This window comes from Sodiomyces alkalinus (assembly GCF_003711515.1).
Source record: "Sodiomyces alkalinus F11 unplaced genomic scaffold SODALscaffold_4, whole genome shotgun sequence".
Classification (NCBI taxonomy): domain Eukaryota; kingdom Fungi; phylum Ascomycota; class Sordariomycetes; order Glomerellales; family Plectosphaerellaceae; genus Sodiomyces; species Sodiomyces alkalinus.
In genome coordinates, this window is record NW_021167082.1 from 1,939,514 (window position 1) to 1,959,800 (window position 20,287).

Below are 20,287 nucleotides of genomic sequence, written 5' to 3' on the forward strand. Positions count from 1 at the left end.
TTAAAGACCGAACGGCTCGGTCCCGATCTTAGCGAGAACCCGACTTTCTTTGATGATAAAGTCCCCGTGGCAATACTTGATACTTCGTACTTCGTGCTTTGCACGAATAACCTCCATGCACGCCTTTGGCGGATGCAGGGAATGACACAAGCTATCATCACTCGTACATTACGCAGTTCAATCTACGACGATGTGCGAATAAAAGATCAGGGTAGTCCGCAAAGAGCTGGAGAGGAGAATTCATCCATTCTTGTTTCTGACGCTTGGCGGGGCTCCAATCCTGGGCCTAATCCCGGATTTTTACTTCGAATTCTACACGTGTACCTTACCCTATTATACCGGGTCACTCACCACCGGTATAGTGACGTAATGGCCGACCTATCGCAAGTTAGCCGCTACAGGCGGAGAAAAGAGGCAACTGCCCACCGCACCGCCGGGTTGATAAACTGAATATTGAGCCTTATTAGGTAGGTACGGAGCTCGCGTACTGTGTTAGACGATTAGGTACTGCCGGTACCTTATGAATCGAACGAGTCGTCGATCCCACAAAACGAGTCAGCTTGTATTATGCTTCACGTGTGCGGCTAAATCAGGGGTTGTCCCAGGTCTGGCAGCCTGGTTGGGACAACAGCTTAAGGTTACCACTGGCTTAAGATCCCTAACTGCGTAGCCACTCCGTGGCCACTTCGTAGGCAGTCCTGCGGCGTGAAGAAGGAAACTGTCCCCTCCGTACACAAATGCTATGAGCCTCTACTAACCACGGTCAAGGCAGTAATACGTAAGGAGCTGGCACTGTGGGTAAATTCGGGATAAGAGCCAAATGTCGAGTCTGGCGGGGCTGTACAGCTAGGCAAGGTAGGTACCTAGGTACTCATTAAGTACGGAGTACGTAATTGCCTAGCTACCTTGTGCGCCTACGAAGCAATTATCGGCTTGTCTGCATTTTAACTGTTTAGAAAAGCCCGAGTACGGAGTACAGTGTGTATATTGCAACAGCAGCTGTAAGGACAGGCTGCATGCGTAGCCAGAGAATCTTAATTTTCTGCGACCGACTGGAATTGGGGGGCCACTTCCCTGAAGGGACCCTCCCGAATACCAATGGGAGGATCGGAAACGTGATGGGAAAGAAGATAGGGGAAATAGGACATCTTTTCATCTAAGGCATGGTCGATCCCTCATCTCGCCTTCAGTTCGTCCAGGACAGAATTCACCCTTTTCATTCTCATCTCGACTTTTTTTCGTATCATTTCCCCCTTTCCATCTCATTGTTTTGTCCCCTGACGAACCCGAGGCAGCGAGCTCATTGACATTTTGATGCCAACACGTCCCGCCGCTCCCTGGATAAAATTTACCGACCGCTACGCCGTGGCACATAACGGCCCTCGAATCTCTTCGTTACTGTACTGTCGCTATCCAGCTTATCTGGTTTGGTTTTGCCGTCGCTTCAATATCGCCAGCGTCATTAGTAAGTGACCATTTTATTTCTGCCTCCTGTTTCGTTTTCCCGCATGTTCGATCGATACCGTCCCCCGAATGGAGACAACGGTCGCTTGCGGCCAGTTGCTCTCTTCGGACCCAGAAGTGCATTCGTCCTGCCGGACAGCTGCCACACTGCAGTTGAACGCTATGGGGTTATTGCTACGGTTCATTGGCGCGTCGTGAATCCCTCTGCCATCTTGCAGATGGAACAACGTCTGTGAAGTGGATTCTACGGAGCTGCACCGGGACCATCAAGCGCTATGAGGCTAGGGTTCCCAAGCGTTGGCATTTGGTCAGCTGGCCATCATTTCTGCAGTCAGGTTTGTTCCTTTTATGGCAGGATACAAGATGTTTCGCACTTCAGTTGACCAGGTGGCTCAAGTCGTTCCTCTTTCGAGGGTCTCACGAGGAACAATTGGTCAGCAGGGTGCCGAACGTGCAAGTGTGCGATAGTCTGCAGCTGTGTTTCTCCATCCCTTTTTTTCTTCCCCATTTTTTCCTTTTCTTTTTTCCTCGTTCTTTTGGGCGATGGTGCTGCATCAAGTGCCCAAAAACACGCGCGCTTCAGCCGCCTACTGCCCAGAAAGTCGTCGTACAATGTCGCCCATACCTTTGTCTTTCCCCAAAAGCTGCTATCTACCACGTCCCCCACTGTCTTCTGCGGGAAAACAGCTGGCTTTACTGGTCATTTCGCCGCTACCTACCTACCTTTAGGTAACTTAACTCTAGGGATATACCTCTAGTGAGGTTTCCCAAGGCAAGACCCAAAGCCGCCTTCACAGTATCCAGACAGTGCCCGGGCGGGTTCACCGTTTTGTGACCATATCCAGTTCTCTTGGATGTTGTCCTGGACGGGAACCCACTCGCGTGCATAGCAATTCTCCACTCTATACGTCTTGGCCCCTGTCCCCTTGATCCCCGGGTCCCCACCACGCACCCCCCATGCACGGCTCCGCACCCAAACAGCCAAACAGAGCCGGAGCGATGGGGCCTAAGCTCGAGTGACCACTGACGACTGACACCTTGACTAACTGATGTCGTTTCGTTACTCCCAGATGCCGGTCCTGTGCAGACGCAGACCCTGATTGATTCACACTCAACCCGTTGACCTATAAACAAACTTGCATTCCCAAATTTCCCCTTTACCCAACCCCTACCCAGTCTTTCGCGGAAGGGAGCTGCTGCTAAACAGCCCCATCACCGCCCAATATTCCTTCCTCAAAGGATTCCCGTCTCCCTTCCAATATCCCCCTCCGAACACTGCCTACGCGCCCGGACCTGGATGAACAGGCGACGTCATTGCTAGCGTCTACTACTACCACTGCCACGACCCACCGCGTCGGCTCCAACTCTGCCTCTTATCCACGCCACGACGACATTTCCGGCCGACGTCCTTCCGCAGACTCGGACTCCGAATCGTCCTGGACCGATACGGGGGACATCGCTGAACAGCTCGCCGACGAGGACCCGCTCCGGTATCACCTGTCCCACGATTCCGAAGGCGTCGATGACGAACTCCTCGCCGGGTTAGCGCGACGACACCCTAAATATAAATACAAACAGAAGAAGGTCCGCATCCAGCCCCCCTCGGAGTACGACCGTCACCGCTCCCCGGGCCGGTCTGGTACCATCGACAAGGAGGCCATCGAAGTGCCCCGAATTACTCCAAGACCACCTAGTCGAGCTGAACGGTTGCTCGGACTCATCATGTCGGGCGGGCGCTCCATCCACGGCCTTACAGGGCAGCCCCTGATGTGAGTTCTTTTTTTTTTTCTTTTTTTTCCTCCCCTCGAAACGGACAGCTCTCCCAGGATATAGCTGTGTACTGGACTCAAAGCTGACAACAACCTAGCTACTTCACGAGCATATTCGTGTCGTTAGGTGTCTTCCTGTTCGGCTATGACCAGGGTGTCATGTCGGGCATCATCACGTACGTCGATCTTTCCTTCCACCTCTAATATTACACATTCCTACCTTGTCTACTGGGTAGCCGACGGACGCCATAGCTGACTCTGGACTCTTCTGCTCCTATGTAGCGGGCCCTATTTCATGAACTATCTCGGCCAGCCTTCCAGGGCCACCATTGGCACCATGGTGGCCATTCTCGAGATTGGCGCATTCATTTCGTCTCTAGTGGTTGGCCGTGTCGGCGATGTCATCGGCAGGAGAAAGACCATCTCGTACGGCTCCATGATATTCTTCATCGGCGGCGCGTTCCAGACCTTCGCCAACGGCATGCCCATGATGATGGTTGGGCGCTTCGTCGCCGGTCTCGGCGTCGGTGCTCTGTCTACCATCGTGCCTGTCTACCAGTCCGAAATCTCCCCACCGCACAACCGTGGCAAGCTTGCCTGTATAGAGTTCTCCGGGAACATCATCGGCTACGCAACCTCGGTCTGGGTTGACTATTTTTGTGGTTTTATCGAGAGCAACCTCTCGTGGCGCATCCCTCTTCTGATGCAATGCGTGATGGGTGCTCTGCTCGGTCTCGGCAGCCTGATCATCGTAGAGTCTCCAAGGCAAGTGACGTCCTCGCAAGAGCAAGAAAAAGCAGCAGCAAAGAAAAGGGCCTCCCTCCGAAGTACTCCCCTGCTAACACGCATTGGGCAGATGGCTCTTGGACACCGACCACGACGAGGAGGGCATCATCGTCATTGCCAATCTCTACGGTAAAGGCGACATTCACAACCCCAGGGCACGGGACGAGTTCCGTGAAATCAAGATGAACGTCCTGCTCCAGCGGCAGGAAGGCGAGCGGTCCTACTCCGAGATGTTCCGCCGGTACGGCACCCGCGTTTTCATCGCCATGTCGGCACAGGCTCTCGCGCAGCTCAACGGCATCAACGTCATTTCGTATTATGCTCCCTACGTCTTCGAGTCGGCCGGCTGGGTCGGTCATGACGCCGTCCTCATGACCGGCATCAACGGCATCACCTATTTCTTGTCGACCATTCCTCCCTGGTACCTCGTAGACCGCTGGGGACGGCGCCCCATCCTGCTCAGTGGCGCCGTGCTCATGACCATCTCCCTCTCGCTCATCTCGTACTTCCTTTACCTCGATGTCAAGTCGACGCCGACGTTTGTTGTGATCTTCGTTATGATCTACAACGCCTCGTTTGGATACTCGTGGGGACCCATTCCCTGGCTGTACCCACCAGAAATCCTCCCGCTCAGTATCCGGTCCAAGGGCGCAAGTTTGTCCACGGCCACGAATTGGGCGTTCAACTGGCTTGTCGGCGAGATGACGCCCGTCCTGCAGGAGTGGATCCATTGGCGACTGTACTTGATGCACGCCTTTTTCTGTGCCACCAGTTTTGTAGTTGGTAAGTCTTCTTTCCTTTTTGTTTATGCCTTTCTTTTCTTTGTAGCATGACGGCGACGCGCTGACTCGGACTCTCAGTTTACTTCATCTACCCCGAGACGTGTGGCGTCCGCCTCGAAGACATGGACTCGCTCTTCGGCGACGCCAGTACCGTCATGGGCACGCCGTCAATACACGACGAGACGGGATCTCTCATGCAAGCAGGCTCCCCGACGCTGTCCGACTACCGGGGGCGTGGTGTGCCTACCACGAGTGCCATTCCCGGATTGTCACTCGATCCGCCCGAGGCTGCCTCGATTGACGGCAAGTTGCAAAGCCCCAACGAAGGCGACGCGAGTAGCACCATTAGCGGCTGGGTCTCTAGAGTGGTCGGCCGCACCCGGGGCAACAGCACCGCCGGCGGAGGCAGATATGCCCCCGTTAATCAGCAAGGTGACAGGGGCGAGGACGCCGAGACGGGCGAGCGCGACGGATAATGACGACCCTGCTTATACCGGACCAGAGATTAGACGGGAATATTCCTTCTGTTGCAATTACATATAGACGGCGACGCATGGTCTCGGACGGTTATCTTGGAACGTTGGCTTTTCTTTTCTTTTCCCCCCTTTCCCCCCCTTTTTCTTCTTCTTTTCTTCTCGTTCTCTCTCTCTCACTCTCACTCTCTTGGATAGATGAGTTGTGTACATGCATATCCGCCCATGCTTGAATGAGCGGAAAGGGCCCTCAGGGATATGCAGATGGAGATGAAGAAGCGACAGAGCATTTGACTACCGTCCAGCGGCGAATAATTGTTGATGACATCCAAAGACTACAAGACTACGGAGTACGGATAAAGGGCAGCAACTACGGCTGCGGCGTATCGCGCCGCGCCCCTTCCTTTGAGCGGGGACAACATCCCTAATACTTTCAGGCATGCTCCTTAGTGCCTTGGTAATTTGTCTTTCGTTCTGTATGTGTAGAGTTATATATCGCCTGTCGGCGACGGGTGGTTGCCTCGGACGGACAAGCGGCTAGAGATGAGGCTCTAGAGAGCGCAATGACATACAATACGCACCAACTCGTTGTTCCTTATTTCTCGTTCCGCGTCTTTGGACTCTACTTTGTGCAATCATTTGAGGCAGCAGATCAAAGTAGGACGATGAAACTTTTGGTCGGGTCATTATTGTGGTTTCTGACCACCATTGCTTTATTTTCGCGATGCTGCTTAAGCTGGCTCTAATTCGTAGCGAAACCCGGCTCGATGAACTGGCAGAGCTATAAGACAAAGGCCCAGGACAAAGGCTCATCCATGGCAGACGATTTGGCAACCAACACCCGCAAGTCCCTCTGCCACCTGCTGCGCATTAAGTTACCCAGCTCTCCACGCCGTCTCCCCTCCCGCTATCCTTCTTCTCCTCCACCCCATTTCGAGGAAAGAAATCACATGCCATGCCCGCCTCCCCTCGGGCCTCCAATACCACCGCCCACCTGATTGACATTGGCGCCCTTGATATTGTGATCGGACGGCCGCGCGGCGGCCTCGTAGATGATCTGGGCGGGGGCGCGGCCGAGGGCGGTCCACTCGCCCTTGAAGCCGACGTAGGCGAGGCGGGTGACGTCCTCGTCCTCCTCGTCGCCGTGGCCGAAGTTGTCCGGGAAGAAGAGGGCGAGGCGGCGCACCTTGGCGAAGAGGGCGCGGCGGACGGGGATCTCCTGGAGGTCGGAGGTCTGGGAGAGCTCGAAGACCTGGGCGGGCTCGGCGTCCTCGGCGGTGGAGAAGTCGATGTCGTCCCTGTTCTGGAAGAGTTTGAGGGTCTTGGGGGCGGAGGGGGACGTGGATGTCCGGAGGAGGATGGAGTGGAGTTTCACTTGGGCCGTGAATCTGGGGTGGTGGCGGGGAGAAGAAGAGAAGTTATGTTAGTTTATCGCATTGGATGGTATGAGGAATAAGACAACATGCTCTGTTGTGAGAAGGGTGGGTGGGGTATAGATGATAGAGTCGATGGTCAGATCATGAGTAGGGAGCTGGTGTATTTTTCACTTTTTGACCTGAACAGCGACGAGACTGCAGTTGAATAGTGTTTACCAGAGGGTGAATAAAAAGAAGAAGGGGGGGGGGGCGGGGGGATGAGAAAAAAAAATCCTTACGGGACATTCATCAAAAGCTGTTCATCGGCATCGCTCTCCAGCTCAGGAGAGTCATCCATGCGTTCCATCCACGTTTTCTTCACGATGGCCTTCCCGCTGTCCGACACGGCCTCGTTAAGCGTGACGATCTCGTCAAAGTTGATTTGCTGGTACAGAGACTTCTGCAGTGCCGGCGTGATGTCGTCCGAGTGGTCGTGGTCGTGGTCATGGCCGTGGTCACCGTGGCCATGTCTATGCTCGTCGTGACAGTGGGACATTTTAGGCGATGCAGTTCCGGGTTCCAGTTGATTGTTTAGTTTAGAACATGGGAGGTTGATTTTTTTCTTCTTCTTTTTCCTTCTTTCTTTTGCAAACTTTAAGTGTGTCGGTGTAGAGTTGAACTGCGGCCGTCTTAAATGTCTATCTATCACCTTGCCGTCGTCCCGTTCTTGATGGTGTTAGTGGTGGTGATGGTGAAGTGAAGGTGGTTTGTGTTGGAGGGTGGAAGGCCTGGTGGGGTAGCGGGGTGCATTTGTATAAGGTAAGTACATCCATCAAGTACGCAAAGTACGCAGTTACATTGACTAATTGGAAGCTCCCTTTTTCCCCAAGGCTCGTATAAATACGACTTATAATACGCCTGTTTGTCGTGTTAGTTTTCTGCCTCCCCGCTCATGGATTGCTATGAATGCCTTTCTCATGGTTTCAGACGAGAACAGGTAAACAACCTGGAAGCAAGCAAGCTACGTCAAGTACTCCATAAGTCGTCATAATATACCTTACCTACCTTAGGTAAGGTAGGTATGCAGGTACCATCAGCTGGGCATAAGGTACCTAGGTAGGTATCAAGTCCATTTGCTCCTCCAAGCACCCGATCTTCACGCATAAGTACCTTAAGGTATCGAGCACCACTGTTGTTGATCCTTAAATTTGAATTATTATACCTTTGTATCCTCTTATCCTCTTATCCTCTCAACAAGGTACCTAAGGTACGTAGTAGGTGGCTCTCTTTAGTCCCAGGGTATCTTCTAGCGCCAGTAACTCCTAATATCCCCCAAAAAATATACATCAACGACACTCCTCGCGAGGTATCCGGCAGTGATGCCAAATTAAAAGGGTTTCTGTTTCCTGATTGCCCAAACCGAAACCCCCACCTAAAAACCACCCCTCCTCTTTGGTTTCTTCTTTTGCTGCTGCGGCCTCCGCCCGTGCTGTCCCGGAACTGGCTGCGACATAGTCTCCCCCGGAAACTGAGAGAACTGCGACGACGGACGTATTTGTGATGACGACTGTGCAAACGGCTGCCCCTGCCCCTGCCCCTGCGTATGCGTATGCATCTGGTATGAGACAACTGGCGGGGGGAGGATGGGGAGAATGAGATCGGAGAGCGACGGAGGAGCAAGTGAGATGGCAGGTGCCGCCGCCTGGGAAAAAACCGGCGCTTGCTGTGATGACGAGGCCATGTCCATCGTCGATCCATGCGGGAAGCCCTCTGCTCTCCGCCCTCGCTGCCTTTGCCTCTGGAGCCGGCGGGACTCCGATCGCTGCGTCTTACTGCGCGCTTCCTCCAACCGGAGGCTTGACGCTGCCTGGATCGAAGATCGATACCCTTCTGTCGTCACACCGCGCTCCTCCGGCCAGTATGAGAGCACGGGGCTGGGCCGTCCTGGAAGTGGTTTGGCCGTGTTGACCCGGTGAGCAAGCATGCTGAGTCGCTCCAGAGCATCACGTCCGTGTCCATCCTCGATCGACGAGCCAGGAGCCGAAGGTGCTGAAGAACCCGGCACTTGGGATGTCTGGGACGATGGTGCGGGAGAGAGTGATTTGGTCGTACGGGGTGTGAGATAGCCCGTTTGTTGCGAGGACCCCAACTGCGTCTGTGTGTTGGGCGCCTGCCTCAACATCGGGACCCACGAAGACGGTCCTTCCATTTCGCGGGATTCACCCAAGCCGAAGACCGAGACGCCATATGAGGACCGCATGATGGCCTCGGATGCTTCTGACAGCGCTAGTTCTCTCGAAAGACGGCCGGGTGACGAGCTCCCTAGGACAGGCCAGCACTCTTCACATCGACGACGCAACTCCCCGATGGATGCATGATTCCCCGACAGCTCGACGTCCAATATGCGCGGGAGAATCGCTTGGATAATCACACGTCCGTCGGCTAGGGACTGAAGGGACCGCAACTGAGAGTCCCAATCCGCCTCGCCAGCTTCAGTAATCGGCGGCGCTTCAAACACGACCCCGCAGTCTCGCCTGATTTTCCAGTGAGCTTGTTGTACTCGTGAATGTTTTTGCTACGGTTGATCAGGGAAGACTCACAGTGTTCTAAGTGGCAGACGCCTCTCGTCTTCAGAAAGACAACTTTGTATCACATCCTTGACGGATTCGAGTCCGGGGACAGTCCCGCGGGCACGGTTATGCTCGGTCTCCAGAGCCAGCGAATCTATTGAAACCGACACGCGCGACATCAGTAGATCGACGCCCTCGACATGGCCCCTAGGCCAACGGCGTGAGCCTGAGCGTGAGCGACCCGTATCTCCATCATCGAGCGTTGAACTATGGGTTAACGCGCCACCGGTGCGAGTTTGGTCGCTCACGTCCCCGAAAGCATCTGACACAACAAAAGTCTCCCCGTGATGCTGGAGAAAATCCGCTCTCCGCTTGTCGCGCAATCGCCTGATCTGGCCGTCGGATACGGCCCCGCTGATATCAGGAATAGCGACATTGTCGGTGCCAGACGTAGTGGCAACCACCATGCAACATCCTAAGCTCAAATCCTCGCGAAGGAAGAGGAGCTGCCAGAAATGGTCAGGCCGACCGAGATACTTCTCGTCCGGACCGCTCGACGGCGCACCAGTGGAGTAGATGCGGGCTGGGACTAGGCTGAGCGTCTGCAAAGCCGGGAGGTCACCTGCGGTGGTGGCATCATGGCTAGGGCTAGGGCGGGGTACTTTGATCGTATGGTATTGAAACCGAGGGTGCCCCGTCTCACTGCTAACACGAAATGTGAATATGTCAACGTCAGGGCTGGTGTCGGAATGAACACAGACCACGCTGGCGTTGCTGCCAAGTGACGGCCATGCGTGGTGTGTTCGAATTCTGAGATGGCCGCTGCTGGTACCTCGTAAGTGAGCGCACGAGAGCAATACGGTTGGTTTGCCCACGACGCCACCGCCAGTATCCTGGGCCGGAACTAGTTCGATCCAGATGAGGTCCGAGCTAGTGAGTACAAACACCTGGTTCTGGTTGGCAGGATTCGACTGAACATCCTGTATAACATCTCGTCGCGTCCTGAGCACTTGTGGACCACGTGCAGGATGGCAGTCCGGGTAGCGAAGGTCGATCCACTCGAGGCCAGTCCGGTTCCAAACAAGTAGCATGTGCACCCGGGAAGACCGCCCAAACTCGTTGCCTTCAGTTCCCTCGTCATACTCCCCTTGCGGATCAATCAACGGCGCATCCCAGTGGTTCCAGTCTGGCCCAGAAGATCCCACCCAGAGGATACCGTGGTGCCCCGCAGGAATGGACGAGTCTGTCTCGGTTGGCAGGTCCTCGAGCATTCCGGCGTGTATTCGACCGCAGAACCTCAGCTCCGACGTAAGATCGACCCGACCGAGCTTGCGGAATTTCCTGTGCATTTCCCAGACGCTCCAATACCCTCGCTCATCAACTATAGCAAGCATCTCAGGACTTGCTTCCGAGAGGGGGCTGAATGCAACATCTGAATGCGGTCTACCCCCGGTATCCTGGTAGGAGAGAGTCAGAACAGGTCTGGGATCGATACGAGACGGTCGCTCGAGTTCCCTGGTAGGGTCGCAAGGTGGTCCAGAGACGGGCACCCGTCGATATTGGGGGCTGAGGATGGTTGTTGAGAGTTGTTTCTGGACAATGACGTATCTGGAGGGTTCACTTCTAGCCAAATCGAGGCCGATCTTGACCTGGGCTATAGGACTATCATCTTGCGCCCAAGAGACAGTATCCTCCATGCCGTCCTGCATGGGTTGGAGAAGGCGCATCGCAGGAATGTCATCGCCATCGCGGTGGCAATTAGCGTAGTTTATAGTAACTAGACGAAGGACCTCGCCGGACTGCCCGGTCGCAGCAGCAATTACTGGTTTGGAACGCGGGCGCTTGGGGTCTGTAAAGTCCGTCATTTGACCGATTGCGAGTAGAGGGCCGACTGAGAACGGCCTTGCGCTTTCGTTCTCAGCCACAAAGTCGGACAACAGCCCCGAGGCGCAGGCGATGGCTTCGGGGTAGGTGCCATGGATCCAACGTTTGTGCCGCCTTTCTTCTTTCCAGCTGACGGGATCTGGTAGAACAGTCGCAGTAGCCGGATACCACGTCTCCGAATGGCCCACCGCGTGAAAATGAAGAGCTAACGCCCTTGTCAGCTCGCTCGGGCAACTTGGCCATGTCCACAGCTCGCAGCATGATTAGAAAATTGGCTTACCATGGGAAGTATCTCGATTGGTATGCAGCGTGGGTAGTCCGGAGGCAGTAACGGAGACAGGTTCTTGACGGGGCACAATAGTGATTCGCGGAGGACCGTAAATTCGGTCGCCCTCATCTTGAAGGCCGGCCATGAGGCCGGGGTGTGGTGGATAGCTTCACGGCCGAACAAGGTGACTTTGGTGTCGTCCTAATCATGCCGTAGAGCGAGAGGAGACGCCGTCTCATGGTTCAAGAAGCTCAGTTCGAGAGCAGCCTGGAGGCAGGTAGAAACGCTGGGCGTAAGGAGAGTCGAAGTAGAGGTCCTGAAAGGATTTGGCTGAAATGCGAATCTTGGATATAAAACTGAGGGGAGAGAGAGAGTGTGTGTAGGCTAAGCTGGTAGCCGCTATACGGGTGAACCAACGGATGTCAAAGTAGGACTACAAGAGACATATTTCTACCATGACACTGGTGAAGCTTCCAATGAGACAGTTGTTAGAAAGGTTTGTAAATATCGGGTTGTCGGCCCATCTCTTCCTCGTTCGCTTTGCACGTAGTTACCAGAGATAGGGGTGACGGGGAACAGAAGAAAAATGTTATAAGATGAGGATGGCGATAACTTCCTGCAGCGCGTTTCTTTCAGATATGTTCTTATCTTATCAGCGAACCGCGACTAAGATAAGCTAAGGTACCTTAGTAAGGCACTTCCGGAGTACAGAGGCACACGGTATATTAGGTGAATAAGTTTATAGATCTCCGTATCGGTACTCCGTCCTCCGCACTTTTGGTACTGCTCCATCTTCCCCCCTGTTGTCTCAAGCCTCTCAAGGTAATAAGCAGGAACACAAACCATCTCATCTCCCTGGGCAGACTGAGCAACCGACACCACTTCCCAGCAAAATGAAGCAATATGCCTCCCTCGGCAGATGAGAAGAAAGAAAAGCAGGCTGCGGCCCAACAAGCTGTTGACATTCTCCATGAAATTTCCACCATCCTAGTTAGTTGCCAGCTCCCGCCTCGCCTCCATCCAAGAGAACAAACCCGTGAACGACTGGAGGATTGGAAATAAGGAGGGGAGAAAGATCGATCCTAACTCAACGCAACAGAACTGCCAGCTTGATCGCCGTACCCTCTCCATCTGCATCTCCATGATCGAGAACGGCGTCAACCCCGAGGCCCTCGCGGTAAGCAAAAGCTCTCGCCCACCCCCTTGCGCTCCAAGGCGAGCGGCCTTGCGTCATCGCGGCTCGCCCGTGGCTTGGGGACTTGTTCTCTCTCCCCTTTTGCTGACCCTGTTTTCTTTACGCCCAGCGTAGACCGTCATCAAGGAGTTGAGGAAAGAGGCTCAAGAGGCGGAGCTGGATATGAGGGCGCGGAGGCGCTAGGTCCCCATGCATACTCATGCTTGTTGTATCCATCCTCCGTCGATCTTCTTACGTATGGACAGGTTTCGTTGCTTGCCGCCAATAGCGACTCCGCAGGACAGTGTCTGGTTTTCCAGTGGACAGAGAGGAGTCGCTTATGGGAAACGTGGATCCGCTCAGCTTTCATGAGATGGATATCCCCATTCAACCATCTATGTGAGAAAAACACTGCCCGGTGGACTCACCCGGAGTCGCACCTCCCTCCGTGTGTCTCGCGACTTGGAGCATCGAAAGCACACCCACTATGGCCCCAACACTCGGCCTTCTGACGATTTCCGTCCCACTGGCACAAGCATATAAACCGAAGATCGAGAACGAACACCTGTACTGATCAGTAGCTAATCCTACTCCTTTGCCTTAACCCTGTACCATAAGCCCAAGTAAGGAATCTAGTCCCATGTACAAACTATAACAATGTGTCATCAATAATCCAGAAGCGCCGTACATCGCCGCAAAATCAGTGCCCTCCCTGAATGGTGTCTCATATTGTCCTCCCTAGCCCCGATCCAACGCCGAAAGCAAAGTACAATGGGTAATCATCAATCCCAGCCCTCATCGGTGTCCAATAAGTACAATTTCGTTGTCGTCATCATCATCATCATCTTCGTCATCGTCGTCTTCCTCCTCATCTTCGTCTTCCTCTTCAATCTCCGATTCTTCTGACAAAGACTCCACCTCGTCGGAGGAGGACTCGTGGAGGCGATGGACCCACAGGCCTAGCATGTCCTCATCCGTGTCGTCCTCAGAATCCTCAGCTAGGATGTTGTATGTCGTAGCGGATGCCCTCATTCCCATGCCTGGGGCAAGTGGAGGGGACGCTGACCTGGCCAGACGGTCTGGGACGACTGCTCTCACTCCCGAAACACCTATGCCGGGGTTCGCATGGCTGGAATGCCGCCTCCTCGCTGACTGTCCCGTCGTTTCGATTGGCACGGAAACCGTAACTTCGGCCGCGGCTTGCGATTGGACTGGTCCCTGGGCGCCTTGGGAAGCCGATGATGCTTGGTCTGGAGAAACGGCACTCCGCTCGACCGAGGAGCCGCTGCCAGTGCCAGTGTCGGTATTGCTGTTACTATCGATCCGTATCTCTGCCGTGTTGTACGAACGGCAGAGGGCGCATTTGAGACCTAACCAGTGGTAAGGCACAGTACTTTTGCCGCTGCAGTCGTTGCACAAGATCGTGGCCGACGTTGACCGGAACTCGGGAGGCATCGGCTGGCTCTGGATGTCTAGATCCAGGCGTCGGAAGTAGCTCTCCATATTAAGCAAGCTCTTGTTGCAGATCGGGCACTTGTACGACCGTTTCATATGTTCATTATAGCATTTCGAATGGATGCTGTGGCCACAGACCATGAATACGACTGGATTCGGCGAGGTGAACAGGTATTCCCCGCATATGGGACAGTCGCAGTCCGTGGATCGTTCGATACATTTGTGGGAAACTTGAATCGATATTGAGATGCATGCGCAGCATTTCTAGGTGGCGTAATTTTTGTCGGAATGAGCGGCAGGTCCGAAGACGACGGAAAGCCGCCAAAGCACGGGAGAGAGGAAACTGTACGCACCTTGCAATGGAAAAAGTCTTTGCCCAGGCCCATGCCGCGCCGACAGATACCACAGTCATTGCAGTGGTATATCTTTTTGTCCGGATGGTCGTCCCACAACTTGCAGACGTTGCAATAATAGCGAGCCGTGCCCACGCCGCAGTTGACGCAGGTATCGCCGGCTTTTTGAGGGTAGGCGCAGAGCATGCAGAGCATATTCTTCGTGTCTTTCCGGATCAAACTGTGGTCTTCGGCCGCGTCATGACAGAAGCGGCAAGTGTACCATTTCCCACAGGTCGAACATTGCAGCTTGACGTTGCGGCGGTAATGCCTGCAGCCGAGAGGCCGTTCCTGCTCCGCCTCGGGTGTGGTGTCTTTGGGACTCTTTACGGTCGCAAACGTCGGCTGCACGTCCTCGGCGGTCAGGACGAACTGTTCGGCGGGCGGGGTTTCGCCTGGCGGGTGTTGCCAGAACTTGAGCGACTCGAGGGTGCTGACGGGGATGGTTTGCTTCCAGGCCTTGGCGCTGGCGGGCGGGCTGCTGGGGCTGTTGGACGATGCGGTGATGGTCGGGCTCGTGGGCTGCGGGTTGGGCGTCATCTGCTGCGAGAGATGATAGCCTTCCAACATTATTTCATGCATGCAACGGGCTTTGTCGTCGCAGGGGAGGTCTTCGGCTTGAAGGGCGAGAAGCCGCTTCCGCAAAGTACCCATGCCATCATCTTCGGGCAGCCGATGTGATGGCTTGGTTGGATTCTCCATAGGTTCTGCCAAATGGCCTGTTTGCTCGGAGGCCGTGCGAACACCTAGAAGAGCGATGGCGATGGTGGACGAAGTCGAATTCGAGGTCGATGTCGAGGACGAGGTCTATCGAGATGTCGGAGCGGAGTACACCGTGGGGGTTGTCGTTCGGGTTGCACGGCCATGGGACCTTGTAGGAGGCTGCGGGTGCTGCCGGTGGTGGGTGGCGGAGCGCCCGGAGTCGTCCCAATCAGGGGGAGCTCTGTCGGACAACCGCGGGGCTTGTCGAATGACCGGATTGATGATGAATTCTGTGACCAGAGAAGACATCGACGAGAATCCGTGCGATAAACGGCGAGACGGTCAGAGATGGCCCTTCCAAATGAACGATATTCGGCGTGGAGGAGGGCGGGACGAGTCTTGGGGATTGTGAAGAGGACGGGAGTATGTAATAGGTACGGAGTACAATCTGGGATATGTACTTCGTAAGTACCTACTGTAGTCTAAGGTACCTTAGGTAGAGCTGCCTAACTTGGGACGGGCCTGGCCGATAGAAGCCGGCAGTTAGCATCTAATAAGATACAAAAATTCAATCTACCTTACTCTGTAGCAGAGGAAGGATTATCGATGGCAAGAGGAAGGTGTAGGTCGAAGAGGAAGATTTCTATATATACTCTGTAGAGGATGTTTTGAGGTGAAGATTACTGGCAATGGTACTTTTTACCGTATACAGATAGATATGCACACGAAGGTCGCTGATACCTTCAAGGAAGCGCAGTCCGGGTTGACAGGCTTAGGTGGGAAGCCATGATATACCTGTAATGAGTGAAACTCAGCGAGCCCCCGCTGATCCCGAAACGGCCACAGCAACAAGTATTGCCCTCGTACCAAAGAAGTAGCTGAATGTTAAGAATAGCCTACTCCGTAGAGTCTGTGTAAGGTAGGTAAGGTATGGAAGATGGCATGGCAACACTGCTTCCTATAAATAAGCATGCACCAGCAGGTCGGTTTCGGGTTGCGGCGAAATCGCGAGAAGATGGGGATACAATCCCGTGAGATTTGTATGTTCCTATTGAGGAAACATCAACGAGTGAAGTTAAAAGAGAGTATGAACTTGACTATGCATGCATAGAATATGGTGTAAGTGTCATGTGTTTGTGCGACCAAGATCAACGGGCCATATTCTTTGAAGATGATATAGAAAGTGGGTAGAACGATATTGATAGAACTCATAATGGAGGCTGTAGCCGTGCTGGGCTCAACTCGTCATGGAAAAAGAGTAGACTCCATAAGGTACATATGATGCCTTGAGTATGCATTGCAATACTTAATATTATGGTAAAAGTAGGTAAGGTAAGAAGAAAAACACATGGGGGATCCAGCCAGATAAACATTCCGGAAGGGCCAAAGGGGAACTCCTAAAGGGAGCTTGAATAAACATTGGTGGGACGCAGGGAGGATCGGGCAACTCGGGATTTCATTGCACTGTCCCAACTACACGTTGGTTCTTCGCACAGGAACAGAGATACGAATACTTCGTACTGAGTAGGTATTCGTAATTAAAGGGAGAACACTGGCGTTCGAAGTGTGGATAACAATGTCCTGTTGACTTGAAGGAAGAAAGTGTGCTTTCCAAGGATTTTGTCGGGATTTCCGTATGTATCTTCTAAAAGCTAACGTACCTTACCTTACCTTACCTTATATACCTTACCTAGGGTGGAAGCCATCTCAAGAACTTTTCGTACAATTGTAGCCACCAAACGAAGGTGCGAGGTAATTACGCGTGCTTCGTTTCGTACCTTACCTCTCCAGCACCAGTGTCCAGACTGTAATTAACCAGCGACTGTAATTAACCAGCTGCTGACAAGCAACCAATAAGCCTGGAGGGAGGGGGAAAGGGCCCAGAAAAGTACGTACTTCGGTGATTAGGTAATTTGGAGCTACGAAGTACTTCTATCAAGTACTTGTACGTTGTAACTCGACCTGACCACGTTGGCTTCGCACCTTCGTATCGTGCCGCTGTCAACTTGCCATGGATCATTTTTCTCTTCTTCCATGCAGCCCTCCCTTCAATTGGTGTGGCCTTCAATAGAATTTCTTTTCATTGCCCACTGACCGTCGTCTGTCCCCTTCTTTAATCTTTCCTTTGGACTTACTTCGCAGGTCCCCGTTCCCGTTTTCCCCTCCCTTTATTTTGAGTGTGCAACTCGTCCTATCATTAACTGCGAGCTGTCCGAGTTGCTTCTCCCCCCCTCCCCCTTTTTCTATCCACAAAACCTCTAGCAACTTCATCCCGACGCTACCATCTCACATCGACGAACAAAGCTTACCCCCAAGACTTTAGTATATTGAGTCGTCTCATTGCGCCACTTGAGCGACCGACAATGGCACCAAAGAAGCCTGTTGTCGCCTCTGGCGCAGATGTTGGTGATGGTGTCAGGAGGCGGCCCGTAGCGGCCGCCCAAGCCGTGCCTGTAACGGCTGCTCCGACTGCTCCGACTGCTCCGACTGAAGTTGATAACAAGAAACAGTTGGCACCAAAGGTTCGTAGCGATGAGCGCGAGTATCCGAAAGACACCCCATTACTGCTTTCCTTGCCCCTCCCTTCTTTTCCCTCCCCTCACTCCGCCTGACCTGGACTTCGAGCTGACCTCGTGTCTCCTATCCCTAGAAATCTTCGGTCCTCAATTTCCTCGACGCGTGGGAGGTCGTCCTTGCCCCGCTACTACTCACCGCTTTGGCCATCTTCACCCGGTTGTGGAAAATTGGCATCAGCAACATCGTCACCTGGGATGAGGCTCACTTTGGCAAGTTCGGAAGCCACTACATCAAACATGAATACTACTTCGACGTCCATCCTCCCCTGGGCAAGATGCTCGTTGGTCTGTCTGGCGTCCTCGCCGGATACAATGGCTCCTTCGAATTCAAGTCTGGCGAGAAGTATCCCGAAGATGTCGACTATACCTTCATGCGTGCCTTCAATGCCGGCTTCGGAATCGCCTGCATCCCCATGGCCTACTTCACCGCACGGGAGCTGAAGTTGTCGCGCCCTGCCGTCTGGTTGGTCACGTTGATGGTTCTTTGCGAGAACTCGTACACCACCATTAGCCGTTTTATTCTCCTCGACTCAATGCTTCTCTGCGGTACCGTAGCCACCGTCTACTGCTGGGCTAAGTTTCACAACCAGCGTTACAACAGCTTCGAACCCGAGTGGTTCCTCTGGCTCTTCATGACCGGCCTCAGCATCGGTTGCGTATGCAGCGTGAAGCTCGTCGGTCTGTTCGTTACCGCGCTGGTGGGCCTCTACACCGTCGAAGACCTTTGGCGCAAGTTCGGCGATACGAAGATGCCCGTCGTTACCCTCGGCGCCCACGTCGTCACCCGGGTTGTTGGCCTCATCGTCATCCCGCTCTTGGTCTACATGCTCTCGTTTGCCCTGCACTTCGCTATCCTCGACCGCACTGGCCCTGGAGATGCGCAAATGAGCTCTCTCTTCCAGGCCAATCTGAAGGGGACATCGGTAGGCAGAGACAGCCCCTTGGAAATCGCCTATGGATCTCGAGCCACCATCAAGAACATGGGATACGGCGGCGGTCTGCTCCACTCTCACGTTCAGACTTATCCCGAGGGCTCCCACCAGCAACAAGTCACCTGCTACCACCACAAGGATTCCAATAATGATTGGTTCTTCTATCCGAGCCGCGATGACGAGGCTTACGATTCCGAAGCTGATCCCCGTTTCATCGCCGACGGCACCACTATTCGTCTTATCCATGCGCAGACCGGACGCAACCTGCATTCGCATGATATTGCCGCCCCCATGTCCAAGTCGGACAAGGAGGTGTCCTGCTACGGCAACTTGACCGTAGGTGACGCTAAAGACCATTGGAAGGTGGAGGTTGTCCGAGACGCGGCCTCCCGGGACCGTAGCAGGATTCGAACTCTGACGACGGCTTTCCGCCTCAAACATCCCGTGATGGGCTGCTATCTCCGTGCTGGGAATAAGAATCTCCCACAATGGGGTTTCAAGCAGATCGAAGTTACTTGCACCAAGACGAACAATCCTCGCGACACTTATACTCACTGGAATGTGGAGGCCCATTGGAACGACAAGCGTAGGTCTTCCTTGTTTCTCTCTCTCTCTCTCTTGCTTTTGTGTCCCTTTGCTCCTGTCTGTTCCCGTTCTAGTACGCAATGTGTATTGACTGTTTTCACGTTAGTTCCCCCCAGCGATCCCGGTGTGTACAAGTCGCCCTTTTTCCACGACTTCATCCACCTGAACGTGGCCATGATGACGTCCAACAACGCTCTGGTCCCGGACCCCGACAAGCAGGACGACCTGGCCTCAAAGTGGTGGCAGTGGCCCATTCTCGACGTCGGCCTAAGAATGTGTAGCTGGGATGATTCGGTCGTCAAGTACTTCCTCTTGGGCAACCCCTTCGTCTACTGGGGCTCGACCGCCGCGCTGGGTGTCTTCGGACTGGTTGCTGCGTGGTACATCCTTCGCTGGCAGCGAGGCTTCGGTGATCTGAACACGACGGAGCTGGACCAGATCCACTACGCGGGACTCTACCCCGTTGTCGGCTGGTTCCTCCACTACCTCCCATTCGTTGTCATGGCGCGTGTGACATACGTACACCATTACTATCCCGCACTCTACTTCGCCATCTTGACTTTTGGTTTCTTGGCGGATTGGTTCCTCCGGAATCGGAAGCGCGTTGTCCAGTATGCCGCCTACGGACTTCTCTACACCGTCATCATTGGTCTCTACATCTACTTCATTCCCATCTGCTTTGGCATGACGGGGCCGAACAAACAGTACCGGTACATGAAGTGGTTTGAGAAGTGGAGGGTCACGGACTGAAGAATCCCTTTCCCCTACTTGTAGTTGTTATTCACTACTTCTAGGTAGTACTCTACTCGATCGGCGTCGTCGGGATCGTCCCCGTCGAGCCTTAGCCTTAGACAGAGCTTAACTTTAGGGGACTATCACTACGTGCTTCGTCCACCTTCTCTCTCCTCGCATCACTTATTGGGATAAGACAGGGACAGAGGGGAAAAAGAGGAGTTTTGCAATCCCGGCGCGGGATGTAAGACGATAGGGAACTTCTTGTAACTTTCAACACGAGCTAATGCAATGGATCCATATTCTTGGTGAATGCCCAGACGAGATGTAAATTGTTTTCTTCATAATGTAGGCCATTCAGCGTTGGTGATCTCGGCCGGCGCATCTG

At 53.8% G+C, this 20,287-nt stretch overlaps 6 protein-coding genes across 6 annotated transcripts; 3 read left to right on the forward strand and 3 right to left on the reverse strand.

Moving 5' to 3' along the window:
• Positions 1 to 1,508: 1,508 nt before the first annotated feature.
• Positions 1,509 to 5,277, forward strand: SODALDRAFT_359297 (hypothetical protein; the record flags this gene model as incomplete). The annotated part of the gene is made up of 10 exons (XM_028614173.1): positions 1,509 to 1,696; positions 1,852 to 1,923; positions 2,024 to 2,163; positions 2,310 to 2,480; positions 2,535 to 2,582; positions 2,672 to 3,233; positions 3,332 to 3,409; positions 3,516 to 4,007; positions 4,090 to 4,802; positions 4,880 to 5,277. 10 exons carry the CDS (start codon positions 1,509 to 1,511, stop codon positions 5,275 to 5,277), a joined length of 2,862 nt encoding a protein of 953 aa, XP_028467195.1.
• A 673-nt stretch (positions 5,278 to 5,950) lies between these two features.
• On the reverse strand, positions 5,951 to 7,386 carry SODALDRAFT_332829 (DUF1000-domain-containing protein). Its single transcript, XM_028611812.1, has 2 exons — positions 6,929 to 7,386; positions 5,951 to 6,662 (listed from the first exon to the last, which is right to left on the reverse strand). Exons 1-2 carry the CDS (start codon positions 7,183 to 7,185, stop codon positions 6,221 to 6,223), a joined length of 699 nt encoding a protein of 232 aa, XP_028467196.1. The 5' UTR covers positions 7,186 to 7,386; the 3' UTR covers positions 5,951 to 6,220.
• A 469-nt stretch (positions 7,387 to 7,855) lies between these two features.
• Positions 7,856 to 11,910, reverse strand: SODALDRAFT_344280 (hypothetical protein). The gene is made up of 3 exons (XM_028613155.1): positions 11,364 to 11,910; positions 9,230 to 11,288; positions 7,856 to 9,163 (listed from the first exon to the last, which is right to left on the reverse strand). The coding sequence occupies exons 1-3, from the start codon at positions 11,494 to 11,496 to the stop codon at positions 8,062 to 8,064; spliced, it is 3,294 nt and encodes a 1,097-aa protein (XP_028467197.1). The 5' UTR covers positions 11,497 to 11,910; the 3' UTR covers positions 7,856 to 8,061.
• Positions 11,911 to 12,232: 322 nt separating this feature from the next.
• On the forward strand, positions 12,233 to 13,164 carry SODALDRAFT_332831 (hypothetical protein). The gene is made up of 3 exons (XM_028611813.1): positions 12,233 to 12,341; positions 12,451 to 12,528; positions 12,656 to 13,164. Exons 1-3 carry the CDS (start codon positions 12,255 to 12,257, stop codon positions 12,677 to 12,679), a joined length of 189 nt encoding a protein of 62 aa, XP_028467198.1. The 5' UTR covers positions 12,233 to 12,254; the 3' UTR covers positions 12,680 to 13,164.
• A 156-nt stretch (positions 13,165 to 13,320) lies between these two features.
• Positions 13,321 to 15,074, reverse strand: SODALDRAFT_276526 (zf-CHY-domain-containing protein; the record flags this gene model as incomplete). Its single annotated transcript, XM_028608027.1, has 2 exons — positions 13,321 to 14,244; positions 14,334 to 15,074. The coding sequence occupies 2 exons, from the start codon at positions 15,072 to 15,074 to the stop codon at positions 13,321 to 13,323; spliced, it is 1,665 nt and encodes a 554-aa protein (XP_028467199.1).
• A 1,991-nt stretch (positions 15,075 to 17,065) lies between these two features.
• On the forward strand, positions 17,066 to 20,248 carry SODALDRAFT_378494 (dolichyl-phosphate-mannose-protein mannosyltransferase). The gene is made up of 3 exons (XM_028614988.1): positions 17,066 to 17,596; positions 17,725 to 19,168; positions 19,274 to 20,248. Exons 1-3 carry the CDS (start codon positions 17,438 to 17,440, stop codon positions 19,915 to 19,917), a joined length of 2,247 nt encoding a protein of 748 aa, XP_028467200.1. The 5' UTR covers positions 17,066 to 17,437; the 3' UTR covers positions 19,918 to 20,248.
• Positions 20,249 to 20,287: the final 39 nt, after the last annotated feature.